This window comes from Ischnura elegans, chromosome X (genome assembly GCF_921293095.1).
Source record: "Ischnura elegans chromosome X, ioIscEleg1.1, whole genome shotgun sequence".
NCBI lineage: Eukaryota > Metazoa > Arthropoda > Insecta > Odonata > Coenagrionidae > Ischnura > Ischnura elegans.
Window position 1 is genome coordinate 104,231,375 of NC_060259.1, and position 19,970 is coordinate 104,251,344.

Below are 19,970 nucleotides of genomic sequence, written 5' to 3' on the forward strand. Positions count from 1 at the left end.
GCTAGATCACCCTCAGAAACAGGTAACTTTTTGGTTAAAATCGTGATGAAAACATTTGAATTCGTTTTTGATCAACGTGTTATCCAAAGCAACGCAGTTCGAATTGTGGCGGAGTTAGTTTTTCTGCGTCTCTTGCCGCTATTGAGCTCGTCCAAACTTAAGAGCACACAGCTTTTGCTTCTACTCCGAAAGTACAGTCACACGGTTGATGGGTAGGGTCTGTCGGAAGCGGTGAGGATCTCGGAGGTGTCGCACCGGCGCCGTGTCCCTCTCTGTCCGTGCCAAACAAGAGTGATAATTGTCCCATCGTAGTTTGTGCCGACATTCCCTGCAATAGACCTCTGGACAAAATTTTAATTTGCCTTCAAATATGTTCTAAAAAATCAATAAGGATAAATATATACGTAAAACGTTTATTATATGTAATAATTTTCCATGGAATGTTTTTTAATCGCAAGAAAAGGAAGCTTTTCTCATCAGCAGACACTCCCATCTCAATACGTATTTCCATTGGCTGACGAAAATATGACGTCAGCTCATGCAACCATGCGGCGGTCCCATGAAATTCATGGGGGTTAGGCGGATTTGCAAGATCTTCAGCACGGATCGGCACTTCGTTAGCGTTTCACTTTGAGAGGTGAACATAATATCGCCGTGACGTGCTTTTCCGAAGAGTGAAAAAGTTACTGGGGATATTATTTTGCTTCCGTGGGCATCATGGATCCTGGTTTCGATAAGGGAGACGCGAGAAACTTGCCTAAATTTTCAACTGCCTCAATGTTTACATTTTATAGGTATAAATAGTAACTACTGAATTAATAGTAACTACATAAATTCTGAGACCCGGGGAGTGAAGATGGCTAGGTGAGTATATCACCGCGAGTGGAAATTGATTTTCTTAGGGTATTAGTTGATGTTAACGTTTCTAAATCCTTTTATTCACATAGAGTCAGACGAGAAGAATACGGCGATGATGCTATAAGTTGCGTGGTTAAGCGTGATAAAAATGAATGCATCGTCCGTGATCGTATTCGTAGGTTCGATCGAAGGCCTATGTTGTTGAAGCCCGTCTTTTGGAGGAGAGCGGCGAAAGCGAAGTTGTGACTCTTTCGTGTAAGGATTGCATAGCCAGTTTGGGTACGTAAGACTTTACTCTAAGTGGTATTGTATTTTTTTATTTGGCATTTTAAGGAAAACAAATTTTCCCGTTATTTATTCGTGTAGAACAACCTGATGAAATTTTAAGTGGTGAAATCTCCGATTTAATAGTACATAGAATAGAAATAGAACATAATAATTAGTATTTCCTGAAGTGTGGAAAATATAATATGGAACTTCTTCGAAGTAGCCCACTTGCTCAAAATTTCACTTTTAAGTAACTTAATGGGATAAAAAATTCCCCTTTTTCTGTTGCTGTTCCTTACATTCTTTACCTACAGCAAAAATATAGGAGATAAAACTATCCGCTTATTATTATTACATTTGTTACCTATCAATGAGCTGTAGGGTTCTACGGTACTTATTCATTTGGTTTTGTAAGCATATATTCGAGTTACTCTAACATTGTCCAGTCTTTCCCTAGTTTCAAGAAAGAATTACTCCAGTTAATTATATTAGTTTTCGTAGTAAGTACCAATAAATCAAGAGACTGAAATTCGTCGGCACTTTTTCATCCGAACAGTTCGTCGTTCACCGTCTTGGGGGACCGTGTGAAAATACTTATTTGAGGCATTTCCACTAGTATTACTGCACATAGGCACAATGCAGTACTTATAGCTGCGCTTCGACAAATCGACGAAATACGTACGACAACAAAAACGGCGTAATATCCACAAAATCACTAATTCTTTACCTCCTCTACAGTAATGCGCACGGACGCGAACAACACTATTGCATGAGCTGACGTCATTCAAGATGGCAGTGGTGCGAATTACGTTCCTCTTGCATGGCAAGTGACGGCTATTTAAAATGCTCTAAATAAAAAAATGCAAGATTATACGGCCAAAGTGTTACGCCACTTAGATTAATATTTACACGTACTTTTCAGAAAGGTATTTACCTTGATAGGTGTCCAGAGGTCTATTGAGTGCGGCAAGATCAGAGAGAGAGAGAGAGAGAGAGAGAGAGAGTGGGCGAGCCGTTTTGGGTCAGCTGTGTTTCCGTAATATCGACATGCGGGGAGGATCGTGGAGGAAGTGAATTGACCATGCCGTGTTGTTTTGGCTCATGTGTGTGTGTGACGGTATCGGGAATCCCAAATGCAAATACCACGCCGCTTTGGAATAGCCATCGCAAGTTGCAGAAGAGAAATCGTGAGGATTGTGGATCACATTTCCCTCTTTAATTCCTCTGTATGTCACTTGGGATTTGTGACATATTTCCATCTATTTCGGAGATCTATCTCTCTCGACCCCCATCCACCGTATGACAATTTTAGGAATGGTCATTGAGCAGTATAAAGTGATGGAATTCGTTTTTCCCCTGTTCATTTCCCGTATTGCAAAGGAAAAAATGATCAAGAATGGTGTATTCGTATTTTAGCCACATTGGCTATTTGTTTTTGCTATTTTTGCTTACATTTTTAAATGATAATATCGTCTTCGCTTTCGATTAGAGAGCAATTTTGATAAGTTCAAACCGTCAAATTTTGATTGTACTCATGAATTTCTGAACCGATTGGGGTATTCCTTAATGTTGTTAGGTAATCAAGTCTTTGCGTTTAATGGTGCGCAACGTGTGTGAGCTATTTCTGTGATAGCTGCGCCTTTTCTTAAAATTCCTCGTTAATTTTTTACCTGAAGATTTTTTAATGGCGAGTGCCTAAGATTGTAGTATTTTCGTAAATCCACATGGATTTTAAAAGTTCCTCGTGAATCCCAAAATCACTAATCAGTCGTATGTATCTCTTGACTCGAGTGGTGCTTGTCAGTGACCGGGAATTGCATCGGTTTGCCGCCAGTCAGGGCAGTGATCATAGGTGGAGATGCGAATCGGAGGGGTTGGAATCCTCTTATCAAAGTGCGCCTTTGAGCACGTGGCGTCTGCCCCATCGCACCTCCGCTCCCTCTCCTTTTGGCTACGGCGCATGCGCGTCCCGGGAAATGAGGCGGCGGAGTGACTCGCTTGTTTTCGTGAATGCTTCAGAAAGCGGCCGAGGCATTCGCGGTTCGCACGCTTTATCTAACTCACTCAGGCCTTCAACGCGAAAGTTGGTTTGGATAGGTGAGGGTAGAGCTCGCTCCAGACTCAGCCCCAAGTGAGTGAATACCGCACATTCAGGGTGAGGAGGCAAGTTCTTTCCCGCGATGGCATTGCTTATGAACCGCTCGTGGTTATTCAGAAGAGCAAAATTAGATCTAGGAGGGTTCAACTACGCTGTTTCATGTTCTTAAAAATCTGGAACGCCACACTTAACTCACCTTTGATCAAGTTTTTCTCGCCCGGAATAATCTCGAGCGGTGCACCCGTAATCCCGTGGGCCACCTTGCGCATCGAGGACTTCTTTTGAGGGTTTCCCACCGTTGGTATCCTGGTCGGACCCACCCTCCTAAGTCACTCGCTTTCAAGGGCTCTCCGAAGTGGTCCTTGCGCAAATATCGTTTACCAGCGAGAGGCTGTAACGATATGCCTCGAACGTCGGTTTTCGCCGCTGCGTCACCATGGCCGAGAGATTTCTCTTGGGGGACCGGTGTGGTCACCTCGCCGGGGGTTGCGGTGGTGTGAAGCCGGGTGGCTGATGAGAGCTCTCTTGTCGCGTGAGGCGGCAGTTAGTTGGACGTCGTTCACTTCTCTGCTCGGGAAATGAGTGACTTGCTTCCGGACACGAGCGCCGCCGTAGACGCGCTGTCTGATGGGTGTAGTGGCGGTAATAAGTCGGCTGCAGATCTACTCGCCAAGAGTCGCGCCGCCAGGATGTTGAGGTGAGATTGGACCATTGCTTTTTTTATTATTATTCGAGCTGGCGTACCCTCAAGGGCGCGGTTTTGTAAATCGTTGGGACAGGTTTCTAGTAAGCTGCGTAATATGGAGTTGTTCTTGATGGATGCCTACACTTATCGTCATATAGCGCACTTATTCACTCACTCGGTGATTCAACCCGAAGGTTGGTTTGGGTAGGTGAGGATAGAACTCATCTCGAATTAATGCACTGGTATGTCAATTTCTCAGAGTCAGGGCAAGAGAAGGGCAGTTTCTTTCTCTGGGCTTCCTCGCTTTTCGAGGATTTTTGTTTGGGGGTTTCCGATGGCTTCACCCAGTATTTGAACTGTGTACGCCTCAATCAGCAGCGAAGCCACTAGGCTAACACGCTCCCCTGCATAGCCGTTGCATATCCAGTGGATTGAATGAATGTTGCGAGGACGCATCACCTTCACATCGGCCGTATTTAGACTTTTTTACAACTCATTACCCGGTTTAAAAAGTAAGTAGTCACCTTGTAATTTCTAGGTGACATATAGTAGACCTTTTTCAACATTTTCTGAAATGTAATTCATTACATGAGAGAAAACTTTTAAGTTAAATTTTCAAGTATCCGACACCGAAAAATGAGTCTACTTAATTTCTCATTAAAATTTCAAGATATAGCGTAAGTATTTAACGAGTAATACTTAATGAAGGACACTTGTTAGAAATAAACACCCCCGACATGATAGGTAACTACTGCAAGTCATGTTTTGAGTTTTTGGCGCGGAAAGCGTTGCTCCCAATGTTGTTTACAATGCATAAGTAGTCGTTTCTGATGCTACCACTGAAAGATATCTGTAATTGTGTGTAACACATCGTTGAGCATGTAATATCAGTTCACCACGGCCGACAATTTTATTTCCCCCCTCCCAGGAATACCTAGTCAATCGAGGTAGTTTAGCGTCATCGTCATCGAGTTTGCTTTGACATCCTTAGTGATATTCGGGCCTTGACTGCATCTTTATTGCTGCAATCAGGCTGGTGCACAATCTGATGCATAAGGGAATGGTGTAGCCATCGTATATGCTAAAATATTGGAACAACGTGAATTCTAACCCAAAGTTTTCGATATCAAAGTTCTTCGAATGCTTCCACATACTACGGTATTATTTAGCGAGGTGTACGTTTTCATACTTTTTCGTATCTATTGACTTCTACTAAGTGATTCGTCATCATCAAGATATCTTAACTGTGGCATTTCCTTATTTTTTAGTTATCATGGCTTTATCTGTTTCTAGATATATATTGTGTACATCTATGTGTCTCATTGAACCTTGGTCAAGCTGAGTCTTGTTTTTAATTTGCTCCATGGTATCTAAGATCAGCTTTGCCTCAGTCTTAAATATTATCATTGTCTACGTTAGTATGGTCTCCTAATTCTACCAACGGGAAAAAATGTTATTTTTTATAATTCAGTTTGTTTCGTGACAGTCAGCGTTGACAATTTCTCTGCCAGAAGTAAGCGGGAGAGTGAAAATGTGTCCGTCCATAGAATTTCACTCCGTATTTATGGGCTTTTCCATTGAACATTTTGGACATTTTCGCATTGAAAGCTTCGAATGTATGCATATCTTATTGTCTTATCGACTGCAGTTGCTCCAATTTGGTTGCAATAATTGAAGATTCTGCGTGGCTTCAGATTGCTCTAAGTATTCTTCCACTGTCATCGCCAAATTAACCTCTGGTTTTCTTTAACTTTCAATGTTTCTTACTTTTAATTAATAAACCTTTCTCTTTAGTAGTATGCCACTTAAATTTTTATTATCAATTCTAAAATATATCCCAGCTTCATTATGGAATGCTTCAATTATTTAGACTATGCAGGCATGTACTCTTAATTCTGCGCACTTAAGCGTTGGGGTTTATGTAAACAAACAATCTTTGCTTGCATGACTCTCGACATGAGTAATCACTATGAAATGCCGCCTCAAATCATACAGATGATGCAAACTCGTGGTCACGAGTAGGAAACTTACGAGTTTCTTCAATTGTATCTATCCCATTCCACTCTTCCCTTTATCTTATCGGCTGTAGCAATAAAGAACTCATTTTCTATTTAATACTCAGCAGCCTTCTATCACGTCATCACGGCCATGAGAATTGCAGTTTTACTTTCGTTTTAAGTTGATTATTTATTCGAAAAATATAATTTTTACCTTAATTTAAAGACGTTACTCAGGGAATGAAAGCGACGAAGAGAAAAAAAGTTTTGCTGCGTAAACTTTTTTCAGACACACGAAGAACATCATCTTAAAGCCGCTCTATATTTCCGGGAACGAGTAAATAAGAGGAATATTCCCGAACGTATAGGTAAAGGAATTCGTATTGGACAATGTAGGACTTCAATTTATTCGACGTCGAAGTTAAGCAGTCAAAAGTCTTTCTCCGCACTCCAAATTGTTGTTAATGTGCTCGCGCGCGTCAACTTTTGATGCCCAGTCACACGCCTATTGAGGTGGCTTGCCACTTAATGTATGGATGAATGAATCATCAAAATTGGCGTCCTCTCTCATGTGGCCTACAACCCTAATTTTATACGGAATTTTGTACTGCGTTCATATGACGAAATGAATCAATATCTAACGCATTCTCGGCCTTCGCGGAATCGAGCAGCGGTTTTTTGAAATTAATTCACATGGTAATGTTCCGCATAAAGTTTTACGTATAATAACCGAATTTGCAACTCTTTACTAGTCACTGTTTGGGTGATAACGACGTGATGATGACTTTTTAAAATTCATTTATCTTGGTCGTGTTAAAATATTGGTCGGCGAATAGGGAAATTTTCTGTGGAGCACTGCAAAGTTTCGAAATGTCTTAATGTGCCTCAATTCCATCTCAGCGCTCCTGGAAAAATACATCATTCGATAATACTTCTCGTATTTTCTTTATGGCCGCGAGTGGCCAGCGAAGGGAAGATGAGTCTGCTGAAGGGAAGGATTGGATGGGGAAGGGCGGGGAAGTGGCTGTGATGGGCCACACTGGCGCAGAATTTCAACCGCTCCAGAGGATCAAGGGTTGGTGAAGTGGCGTAGTGACTGGAGTGAGTAAGTGGGCGCCCTCTTTAAGGATTCTGAGCATCCTAATCCTTCCACCGTTGTAATATTTCATTTCACTGGTCTCCACCACATCGCGAGCGCGTGCAACTGACGACTGTGGTGCCATAAAAATCGTGATCAATAATTTGAGTCATTTTATCCATCCATTGTGCTCATTTTCTGTGAAGAGCTATCGTTTTGATCTCAAACTGTTCACGATGATCAATCCCCTGAGATGCGTGACGCACCACTCCAGCGCGACGGTTTTTGTTCGTGACGGATAATTCGTTTTAAAAATGGTAGCATCTTGACATTGAGTGTTTTTCAACATTTGAAAATTTCACTGCAGTATTGTCTCTGATGTTAAATTATGCTTTCGAGTTTCGTACCACATTCAAAATAGAGTAGCCTCTCGTTATAAAGTGAACTGCACTGGTATAGTGTTCATAGTAAAACGCTGAAATAATACTCAGAATTTTAAATGAAGATCATTTTGGTAGGCCTTAATGAAATGACAAATTATGGGGCAGAAAAATTATTTTTCCTCCTGGTAACCGAAAATAGTGGTGTGAGGTCGAAGGAACAGTTTACTGGAATTCATACGGTAGCTCTTTTATAAGGGAGCTAACCATAGTCACATGGAGCAGACTAATTACCAGAAATGTGACTCTTATCATCTAATGATCCTTACATTCTCTTGCCATTCATGTTTATATGCGAACCTGCGTCATTCTGTTATCACGCCTTCGACGTGACCATAGCCTCATAGAATTTCATTATTATCGCTGGTCAGCATTGCTAAGATTGCCTTGACTCAGCTCACTTTTCTATCCCTCTATCAGATCCACCTTTCCACATCCGTCCGTTTCCTCTCTTTATCATCCTTCCTTTCCTGTTCCTTCTATTTTATCCGAGGTCTTCCATTTCAGTTCTTGCCATCCGCTTGTCCCTCGACGTAACAAGAACGTGGAGTTGCTCTTGAACTTAGTTGCTCTTGACTTATTGAAGCATTATAAATTAATGACAGCGTTTTAACTCGCTATGTCTACCCTCACGTCGTTGTTTTAGTCTCTTTTAATACGTAATAATTTAAGGCACTCAAAATTAACGATAAATCCTTTTTCTCATTTTCTTCTCGCCCATCGCCTCTGCGTGACAGAAGGATTATACGAAGTGGATATTTGTGTGTGCAGTGGACGTCTTATCCCTCTGGTTCATCAACGTTTTCGAAACTCGCCGCGAGACGTTTCCGGGGTCCTTGTGGAAAGGCGTCGTTTCAAAAGTGGGCGTGCCTCCAACTTGATGGGCAAACCCCAAGCGCTCCCTTGGCCTTCACAGTTTACGCTGTGAGAAGTCCAAGGCAAAAGGCGACGAAACTAGGGCAGTGTTGTGTCATGACCCAAACTTAAATGCGTCACTACGAAAACTGTCGTTAAAAATCATGGATCGTAGTTATTAGATTGTACTACAAAGGATTTTATTTAGGCCAGGAAACTCACGCTTAGCATACTTAGTAAACCACCTTACAATATTTAAATGTCGTATGAGTAACTAACTTAACTTCTGTTTCTTACGGATGCTGAAATTGATTGCTAGAGCATTCATGTTACGCAATGGTAGTCATGTTATGGTTGAGTCGTAGGTTTTAGACCTAGTAATATATGCGGATAATGAGCTCAATCATTGTTGGTGGAACAACCTAGACGGTCATCTGATGTAACAATGTGTTAATAACCCGTGCTATTATTTTGATTCTCATGCTATATCTAGTAAATCTTTTATTTCATACATTTCTCAGCCGCGTAGGATGCATTGATAAACCTTCGAGATAGGTGCTTGAAATTTTAAACTTCTCGAGAAAGTGAAAGTGTAATTTTTTGATGAGTTATTTTTACGGTTATGAAGCAGAGCATATGATATTCTTCAAGGCTTAAGTAAATGGATTATTTTCAGCTATAGATCTTTTTCTCGTTGCAACCGGTATTAGTGGCAGAACTGACTGACTGCCCACTGTACTATTTTCTTTAACTTTTGCACATTAATTAATAATAAATTAATTTTACTTGGATTTAATCCACAATCTTACATCTTTCCGAGGAGGATAAGTTTTTTTTGCGTGAAGCAATGATTGGGCGTAATTCATTGGTGTAGAATCTTGTTTTAGGAATTCTCTAACCCTTAAATTTTTTTTACTATGCTAAGGTGGAAAATTATCGTAGTAGACAATAAAGGAATACATGTATTATAATTTTATTGTGACACCATTTGAATTTATTGCGCGACAAGGATATAAATATCGCTTGCGACGATCGCGACCGCGTACACTTGTTTGTGGTGCTGTAGCGACAGTGCTCAGGATTATACTGAAGGATTTCGAGCTCTAATCACGATGAAGTCTCTAGACAACTCAAATCCATGCTTTCGGTGCGAGTTTACTCTCTGAACTCTGGGAGAACCACCGAGGATAAATTTGGCGATGTATGAAAAGTCAATTCCTCTCCAGTTTTAAATAGCGGCTAGTACAAAACATGATTCTTACTTGAGTTTTTTTATTATCTTTGGCTGTAAAACAATTCAAAGTTAGGAGCATTTACCTTTTATTTCACTTTCTAAATGCCTCCAGCAACATCCCTTAGCTTGACACTGACTTTGTGTGGTTACTGTAGGTATGGTGCAGCTGATACATTTTTGTTCAGCTATGCAGCGCGGATTCAACTCGTATGTTACCAAGGAAGCGTCAAATTACAACGAAACTGTTGAGTACACGACAGGGTTTCGCAGAGCGGGTAGCTGCATTTTTGCGGTGCAGCTGCCAGCTAGGGACCTGACCTTCACTTCACCCCAAAACACGCCGTTTGAAGGAAAGGTGAAACTATTCGTCGGCAAGGCAACGCGCTGTGATGTATCTTGGGAAAAAGGAAGATGTTCAATTGTTTATGAGCCGTTGAAAGTGATCTCTCATTGTGCGGTTGGTCGGCCGTGTGGAGCGTTCGAGGCGAACAATCGAGCCGTGGTTTGCATTGTGTGCGTGGAATCGTCTTTCCCACCATTCGTCGGGAATGAAGTGCTTACGGCGGCACTATCTCTTGCCCATTGTCGACTCCTGCCGTGATAACGGCCGGAAGCGGAAGTGGTATTGTGCACGAGGAGGAGCACGCTTAAGACTATCCGTGTCACCGGAGGAGGGCCAGGGAGGTGGTCAGGGTCTACGGCCGCCCTCAACCCCTCACTCCACGATGCGAATACGCGGGGAATGTTTTCGAATCGAAAAGAGCGTACGTGGAGAGGGGGGCCCTTCCGCGTCCTAGGAGATAGTAAAGTAGACAGAGAGAGATGTCTCGATTAGAGCGAGGTTGAGACTAAAAGTCCCCTCCTCCGCGTAACCCCTCGTTAGCGTCATTGCATTCATAGGTAAATATAAAAATATACAATGACAATATTCACTATTAGAGAAATTTCAAACCAGGTAAACTAAATATTATGGATAAAGGGTTGAAATTTCACTTGTAAATGTGGAAATTTCGTGTAGAAAACTATACGTACCGCAATTTGAATTATTTTAGTGAATGTTTCGCGATGGCCTAGCCTCTAAATGTAGCGATACTCGTCTTTTATGCTGTTATTCCTGTATATTTAAAAATAAAATATCATAGTTTGTCTTTATTTATAATGATTTAATCTAAATTTGCACTGATATCCTCCCCAGCGATGTAATCTATGTACGCCACTTACAATAAAATAACTTGTTGGCGTGGAATCGGATCTTCGGGTATAGCGTGTGATATGTTGAGGGGGCATGTGGTCTCGAATTTGTTGGCGTCGTCTGAGAAATCTCTTCTTCCTGACAGTACGGGCTAAGCCCTTGGTTATGGTCGCAAGATTCGACCTGGTCGGACTTCACTTGCCATTCCCAAACGCGGTATGAAAATTCCCCCTCCTTGACGTCGCGATTCGCATCCTCTGAATTGTCTGGTACATTTCTTTCCAAAAGTGCCGCATGCTTTCGAAGAAAACTTATGGACCCAGGTGTTCCGCTGCCATCCAAACTTAGCGTACGCTTTGAAATATCATATATATAAACTCTCGATTGAAATATTGTCCATTTATTTTATATTTCACGAAACTTATTTGGATTCGCCAGTACTCGCTATCTGCCTCACTCATCGCTTCATGCTAGCCAAACTTCATTAGCTGATTAATACATGTCCTCCATCAATTGTATCTTTCCAAATGATGATGAGGATGATTCTTTTCCGAATATGTAAATTATTGTGTGACGAGATTTTTCCGTGCCATATGTAGTTGGTTTTACGAAAATGATTTCGTTAAATTTTTTCTTTTGCTGACCCAGTAACCCGTAGCATTATCGCTTTTAGGTGAAAAGTTTCAGCATAAATTTCGTAGTATATTCGTCGTCGCTATTCATATTTATGCAAATATTAAATCCCGAGAATACATTAGATCTCTCTCATTAAATCACTCTGTCTTATTGTTATATATATTGTGAATGCATGCCATGAAATTAAGCAATGGGATTGATAGTTCCACCATCGAAATGGTTCAACCCTTGCAATCTGTCGGCAGTCGATTCCTTGATTACGTGGTCGCGGTTGGATGATAACCTATGTCCGTAAGTTTGAAGAAGTATATTTGAGGAAACTCCCTCAGTCATTGGTTTTTTGGCCATTCTTTTCTCATTTTGACTAGTACTTCTCACTGCATTGAAAGTTTACCTTCAAAACTTAAATTATAGTTTTTGCATAGGAAATTATCGTATCCATCGTATCGTGTTCTTCATTACTCTTAGGGAAATAAAAAAAGCTATTATGACTCAGAAAGCGATTGACCAAGACAAATTGGTATCAGTTTTGACGCTGCAACCTTACTGAGTTACCTTTCCGCCTTTTATTTATATTTATTTTTTGTACTAATAGTGATTTGTTTACGTTAGTGCTATCGATTCTTCCCACTCTCTCCATTGGATATTGAAAAATTATGCTGTAAACATTTTTGATGGCCTTAGGAAAATGGAAAGCTCCTCTAGTAGTGGAGAGAGGAGCGCTCGTGAAGGGAAGGGCTCGCTCGAACGAGTGTAAAGAGCGAAAACGAACGAGAAGCGAGGTCGGTGCGCGAGACGAGGAGTCGTTGAAATAAGGTGACCCGCTCGGCAGGGTTGGGTGACGTCATCAGATTATCAGCGAAAGGGTTCAGGCCGTCGATTTTTTGTCGCGAACAGCACGAGAAGTAGGCTGCGGACCTAAAAATGGAAAAACATGGGTCTCGTTAGTTTTCAAACTCTCTCTCAATCGACACTGAAGTTAAGATGGTGGTCGAGCCTACTATTTAGATAGCTGGCACTCGGCGCTGCGAGCGAGTCCTAAAACGTATATACCCGTGCTCCATAGTTTGTGAATGTCACCGAAATGGAAACCAATTGAATGACTCAAGAAGCCATTCCGAACTGGTGCCAACAATGTCTCCTAAGCACATCCGTACTGTTCAAGGTATTTCATCACGGGCGATTTAGAGATATCTCCCTAGCATCCCTGCACCGTGGGACTAATTGTAAGTTAAGCGTTAAATTTCATTTTTTGCGCTTTTTTTTCTTTAAAACGGCGATTACGCTGTCGAAGGAAGGGTAGGATATATGTAGCGATGGCAGGCATGTGAGCAAGCTTGGAAAAGGAAATCCCCAGCTCAGGTGATCCCCCCACCTTTCTGTGACATGCAAGATCGTTGACATGCCTCTTCTGTTGAGGGCATTGTTTCAATCAGCTGAGTTTTCGATGGAATCTTTCATTGTCATCATATTTCGTAAAGAAGAAAAGGTATCCGGCTTTGAGCTGAGTGATCTCATTATTTGGCGCGCCACCAAGTCACCCTAACTAGCCAGTTTACAATACATTTCATATTGTGCGCATTTGTTTATGAAGAACATCTCATTAATTTATGCTACGTAGCATATACTGCTTACGATGCCGTTGTATCTTCTTTTTATGTAAGCGCCTTTATATTTACAGCATTCAGCCTTTTCTCGTGTGGCTGTTTAGCCTGGTTTCGCCGAAGTCTCAGTGGAAGTATTTTCATATCTTACGTTTTTACTCTACAGTGTTTAGTCTTTCCATTAGCCTTCTTTTTTCTGCCTATCCTTCGTATCGATGCTATTGCTTCCCTGCCATTAATGCCTTGATAGTTTTCACAGTAGTTAAGGAGATATTTGCTGCCTAATGTTATGGCTGCATGCAATTCCATTGACTGAATATTTCGAACCTTATTTTGATTTTTTCAATTCAACCTCACTGCTGCTGCGTCTATGATATTTCTTCTCATCATGGCCTCTCATCCTAATCTACCATATTTTATTAAACATGGCTCTCCCATCACGCTATGAACGAACTCCTTCACGTTGTGTTGTTCTTTTCTTTGGCTGTCACTGATTATTTTTCGCCTGTATACTTCGGGCTCAGACAATATTTGGTCATCATTAATTTGCACTCGATTTTCGGGATACTTGACTAATTGGTTGGCATTATGTGTATGGTTTTTTTTCTGACGTTAGTTGTCATTGTTTCAGGCGGACGAGGTCGCTGAACGCACCAAGCCCAATACAACAATTTGGACCATGCGGGCGCATCATGAAAAACTCGGCCATGGTCATGTAAGTATTACTGTTCATTGCTGATGAGACGTAAAATTTATTTCTACGATCATCTTCAAATATATTTCATTGGCTCGTGCTATTTTTGTAGTGGCGTTGAGTCCATGTGTAAATGTGCTATTCTAGTCATAACCCAGAAAAGCGATTAGCATGAAGTGCTCTCTGAAGTGTTTTCTGAAGAAACGCAAATTGCATGCATTATTTTTTCAAAAGTAATTTCTAATGGATTTCGTTGCCTAATTTGGTTTGGTTTTCGATTAGTAACTAATAAATTACCTCGAGGAAAAATTCTCTCTTAAGGCGAAATTTCTCGGTATGATATTGATGAAATGTTGGAACTGCGGAAGGTGATTAATTAAAGATGTTTGGTAATTGTTGTCACCTCCATCGCAGTATTACTAATCTTTGCCTTTTGAGTTTGGAGTTATTTCCGAGCCCTTCCATTTTTTCCAGTGTCCGATGTACTACGTTAAGTTTGTACATTTATAAATGCCGGATTTTGAGGCTTGTATTCTACTGTATACTGATTATCACTGGTTTTAACTTGATAGTCTATAAATATTGGTCTCCTCGATGGAATTAGTATATATCCATGGTCAAATCTCCGACAAGATTGACAAAAAACAGAGTATTGATCAATGTGATTAGGTATTACTTTTGCTGTTCAAAGTTTTCGCCGTCATTTCTTTATCATGATATGAGGTAACTTGTCCTGATTTTCACCCACCTGTGTGGCGAATCGTAAAAGTTTTTTTCTCTGTGGTCTATGGATAAAGTTCAGTTTATTGATATTACAGCTAGAAGTTTTTATTATTGATTTGATCGGCTTCTATACAATCACTCCTTCGTATGATTTCATAAAAATCCTTTGTCCTTTTTAACCTAATTGTAATTTCCAATACCTTATCAAATTGGTTTCTAAATCATAAAAATGAAACTTAATAATCAAATGCGGCAGTAGCGTGTGTGAGTCGTAGGGTTGATATATAAATGTCAATTCTAAAAATGGCCATTCACCTCAATGAGATGTCAAAAACTCATGGGACTTTTTTTATTTTAGTTGCAGGAAAATAAGGCAGTTTAGGCATATTAGAAACACTAGACCTCTCAAACTAAACAAAAATTCTACAGCAGGCAGAATGGCTTCCCCCCGTTGTTTTTGGCGTTTGAGCTTTGAATAACGCTCAGAAATTGTAATAATCGGTTTAGTCCTCCTGAAAAATCAACATTGATACATTTTAGGGTTTTCGACTCGCACGAGCCGACAGAGCTCGATTGGCTGGAAATTAACACTTGTTGGTGGACGACATTGTGTTAGAATTACCTTTCAGGTTACACGCATACTCTTATTCTTTTCCGAATTGCCCTACAGTACTTATGTTAGATAGAATTTTGGTATGAGAAAAACTCCTATTAACCTGCTCAAAACCTAACATTTTGTGTGTGTGTTTCAAAATCTCAGCCGTGCTCATAATATTCTCTCAAACAAATAAAATTATGGGAAACAAGTAATGAAAATGTAGGTATGTGGCCGTTTTCCGCATTGCATTGTACCTGTCAATGCGTTCTGCAATTTTCATTATTTAATTAATAACCACTGCATGCCATTCCTTTCTGTGAATTGATTTACGGAGATTAGAGCATCCATAGAGGGAGTTCAGTTAATTTCAATGTTTTCAAAAATAATTGACTTCAGTCGTCCCACCATAATTGAAAAGTACTCGTAATCTAGTCTTCCATAATTTGTATCACTAATCTGAAGTAATTCCTTTTAACTTCGACCGTTTTCAGTTATGTCTGTTCACTTTGTACGCTCACATGAAGAAAGGAGAACATATCGTGGGCTCATAAGTGCTATGATGATCTGTTATTCAAAATGTTCCTCTTTTCTTTCTCTGTTTGCTTTAATTCACACTGTCGAGGCAAATGAAACTCTCTTTGTTCTGTTCCTTAATTTCTTTCGGAACTATGAATCCTTCCACAGTGCTTTTTCAAATAGTTAAAGATTAGAGTTCAGCAGATGAAACCTTTAATTTGTTTATCAGTGTAGTTCATAATTATGGAAGTGACGTGCTATTTCCTTGATCTTGTCTTTTTGGCAGGCGTGATATTTTACAGCAATGTTGCATGCCCAGGCGTAATTGTATTCTCATAGCGCCGCAGTTGTAATGACGGCAAATTTCACATTAATTTCATGACTGTTTATTGTCTTTCCGTGGCTACTTGATGTGTGCAGGACTATTCAAGATCCGGCCAGCCAACGGCTGACGTGGTACAAGCCTCCGCTGACTGTGTTGGTCATCAAGAAGGTGAGGGACGCCTCGGTCCTTCAGCCTTTTGTTCAGCTGGTGAAGTGGCTGATAGAGGTGAGTACGCGGGACATGATAAAAGTCTTATATTCATGCCCTTTCATCGCTTATCCTTGTACGCATCCCTGTGTTTAGCGTCCATTAAAATTTCGTGTTCTGCCATTGATCGCAATAGTGCTGTCAAGACAGCTCTTGATAATGATGTGAAAACATTTGAAACCGATCGAGCAGATTAAAAAGTGTGGAAAATTACTACAGCTGTTTGTATTATTACTATTGCCAACGGTTGGTAAATTCTGTTGTAAATTCAAGCAAGGTTAGGGCAATCGAAAATAAAAGCAAGCAATGAGTCGACCTAGCGAGTGACATCTTCAGTTGTATTAATCGAGACACTGCACCTTAAAAGACAAGTTAGGATGTTTAGGGAAGAGGGTTCAAAGGAGATGGCAATGATGCTTTCGCCCTACGTTGAACTTCCAAGCAGGGATACCAGGCTACCAAGGGTAAATATCCACAATCGCCAGGATATGCTCCCAGACTCCTGGAATGGGAAGCCAATTCTCGGGACACCACTTTAATGGAATACTTTTTATGAATATTGCTGTCAGTTGATTTTTAATGTTATACTGTCTTTTTCGTGGCTTATCGTTGTATCAATTAATTTTTTATGATCCACGATTATTTCCATTTCCAACTTAGCTAGTTTTTTTCAAGTTTCTTTTTCGGATTTTGGTAGAAGCCAATGTGTCCCACTGATGCTTAAATGGCCTCATTGTTGAATAGAAAATCGTCCTCTCATCTTGGGATAGACAATTATCGCCTTCCTCACATCCATGAACATTTCTTCCCAATCCATTTCGGTCTCGCTGTTTTGGGAGGCGGGCGATGGAAGTCCATCTCCACGGAAGCACTCGAAAGGATCATTCATGCGTGGCTGCTTTCAGCCCCACTTTGCTCACTGGTCCCGTGATCGTGACGTCATAATGAATCGGCTGAAGAGCACCGAATGCATCGGAACAGGGGCCGTATTCTGTATTTCGTCGGTACCGCACCGGTCGGTTTCCCTTCCCAGCCCACCGACAGCACATCATTCCGTACCGACGACGGTTTCCATACCGACGACGGCAAATTCAGCGATTCAGTATGGTCGTCGGTATCAAACCAGTCGGTACGGTTCCCTCTCCTTCCCAAACAGGGAAAATCCGAATATATCCGAAGTTAGAAGTCATCTAACGTGTCTCCACCAATGAAAGAAGGGTAAAAACAAGTGAAGACTCATTGGCACAGTTTGTTGTCGTCATTCTCAATCTTTTTATTTGCGGAAATTACGACTTATTTCTAGATTAAGGTAATCGATATTGGATACGTTGTTAACAATGCTTATATAATGTGTGGTAGTAATGCTGTACCTACAGAATCGAAGGAAACAATATTACAACATCACAATATTGTTTGTATGTGATGGAGACGATGGAGATTGTTGTTGCTGGAATGAATTATTGAAACTATCCTTGAGATCGTAGTTTCTTTTAAATATTGGTTCCGTATATTGCTATTTATTCATGATTTGGTAATAAAGTTGTTATTAAGTAAGTTCCGTCTAAATGTTATCAACGGAAGGTTATGCCATTGGCACCGTAGCAGACGAAAATAACATACCATGGAACGTGAACGTAGGATTCAAAAGCAAATGAAAATTACATGTTAGAGGAACAAGTTAGGAAATTGTTATAAAAATATGGAGCTGGGTGTAATTAAAAGAAGTGTAATGACGAGGAAGTAAAGAAATTGTGATTGGGTGAAATACATATGTATAAGTTGCGCATTCCAAGTGAGAGAAAATGATAATATAGCGGCAAACCTCATACTTATTAACAAATATCTTCTTTTATCGTCAAGGGAATCAATGGCTGACGATAAAATGAAATATAGTTGCCTATTAAAAATGAAAGAAACTAATATCGTTACGGGAAACTTCATATTTAAATAAAAAGATCGTATTTCTATGTCAAGAGAAACGCCAAATGATGATCGAGTGAAATAATAGTTGCCTATTCAAAGTGAGATGAAGTGATAACATTGCGGCAAAACTCATATTTACATCAAAAATATCTTTTTTATGTCAAAGGAGCAAATAAATGATGATAGAGTGAAAGAAATCCTATTACAAGCGAGTGAAAGTGGTAACACAAATTAGAGAAAGTCATTATATAGTGGCAAACCTCATGTTTATTAACCAATATCTTATATTTATGTCAAGGTAATCAATATAGATTAGAACACAGTGAATTATAGTGGCCTATTCGAAGGGGCAGAAAAAGATAACATTGCAGTAAACCTCATTGTTTACTCGGTGATGAGATAAAAACAAAATAAAACGTACAATGCGCACCGGGGAGTTGATGAAACCCACTTGTCGGTGGCCGTACCGACACCTTTTTGCTGTCGGCAAGGCTACCGACGATCTCTCGCCCTCACGTCGGTGCCGCACCGATCGGGTTCGTACAGAATCGCACGACTTCTTACCGGGAGTCGGTGTGACGTCGCACCCGACGAATCGGTGCCGCACCGATCGGTTTGGAGTTACAGAATACGGCCCCAGGAGCGGGACTATCACGCGCTTTCCTCCCTGCTTCTATATGTGCTATTCGCCAGTGAGCCAGAATTTCATAGCTCGGTAAACTGGTTAGCGATCAGTACCGTGACGTCACATCGCTCAGTTCAATGGCTTCACTTGCTCTCTGATGGCACAGGTAATGGCTTACTGCGGTTGAATACGCCCAATCAAGGGTTGACTCGGGGATATTGGATTGAAAGATGAAGTGATCTAACGGTAGGTTGCAGAGGATACGGAGAGTCCACAACGTACAGTCGCCTTGTGCCGAAATGAATTGGAAGTCCGTTTCAGTTTGAATTTAAAATATGTAACGGAATACCGTCGGAACTTATTAGCCAAAAAGTATTATTTTATTAATTACCTCAAGCCGTTTGCATTTTAGTGAGACGTATCCCAATAATCCCCGATACTCTTCCCGTGTGCTTGCTTGTTGATGCCGTGGCATTCAATGGCTGTTGATCTCTTTCCTCATGGCGCGTCGCACAAGTACACATTGACAGGCGTGCTGATTGCCCTCGAGCGTAAACTGTCATGAACACCTCTCTTCCATGATCATGGCTATAGCTATTGGCATTGCTTTCAATGGCTCGTTTGGCTGTCGGCAGTGGTGGTGGGCACTTGATATTCTTTTCCTCTGCTCTCCATTGTTCATGGCGTTGTATTTTCAGGAGTTGTAACCCTCCTATTCATCTTATAATTTCCCGAATAAGTCCACGATATACTATTGCCATTTGCGGATGATATTGTGCATTGATTCAGTGGGCCTTTGGGGAATTAGGCTGCGTTTTTATAGCAAAGGCTATTTGATAGAAACGTTATAATTGCAAATATGGCTGTTAATTCCCCAAAGCGAGAAGTTTGTGTGGAAGAAAGCAGAAGCGACTTTGGGCGGAATCTCTACTTTTCAAGACCTTGTCATTTTCCCACGCCTTTGTTGTACGTAGATTTTGTCTTCGCTTCCTTCTTCGCTTTTTTTTCAAATTTATGAGGCCATGGGTATTGAGAAAGTTCTTTTTACGTGCTAAATTGACGACAAAAAAGTGTCTCCTGCTCGGTGGGGATTCTTTCAAGCCTAGGTGAGGCCACTTCAGCCGAGTTTTTGTGATCGTGCACACGGTCCACAGTTCTTTGCACAGCTGTTAGTGTAATTTTCAACCCAAATGGCTTCACTTATTTTTCATGATGTAGGAAGCTTGAGACTGATTTCATGAACCTCACACGCCCGATTACCTTTGCTCGTCAGCGAATCCTTTCATTATTTTACGATCGCCTTGCGTACTTCGAGAAGACTGTGAAGTATTTTCGAAGATGGCGGAAGAGACTACTTTAATCATTGAAGCTGAGAATCCCAAGACGGCGCAATTGCATTCAGCGAAGTTTAAAGA

At 40.8% G+C, this 19,970-nt stretch overlaps 1 protein-coding gene across 7 annotated transcripts in view; it reads left to right on the forward strand.

The window, feature by feature from the left end:
* Window positions 1–19,970, forward strand: part of LOC124170598 (NAD kinase-like) — a 223,024-nt gene that overhangs the window by 164,336 nt on the left and 38,718 nt on the right. For 6 of the 7 annotated variants that reach the window (XM_046549418.1, XM_046549420.1, XM_046549419.1 and 3 more), the window contains 2 exons: window positions 13,576–13,659; window positions 15,896–16,025. In XM_046549418.1, the coding sequence (XP_046405374.1) occupies window positions 13,576–13,659; window positions 15,896–16,025 (214 nt within the window). Of the gene's footprint in view, window positions 1–3,156; window positions 3,921–13,575; window positions 13,660–15,895; window positions 16,026–19,970 lie in introns of those variants that run through there. The other variant, XM_046549421.1, reaches the window with a different exon arrangement.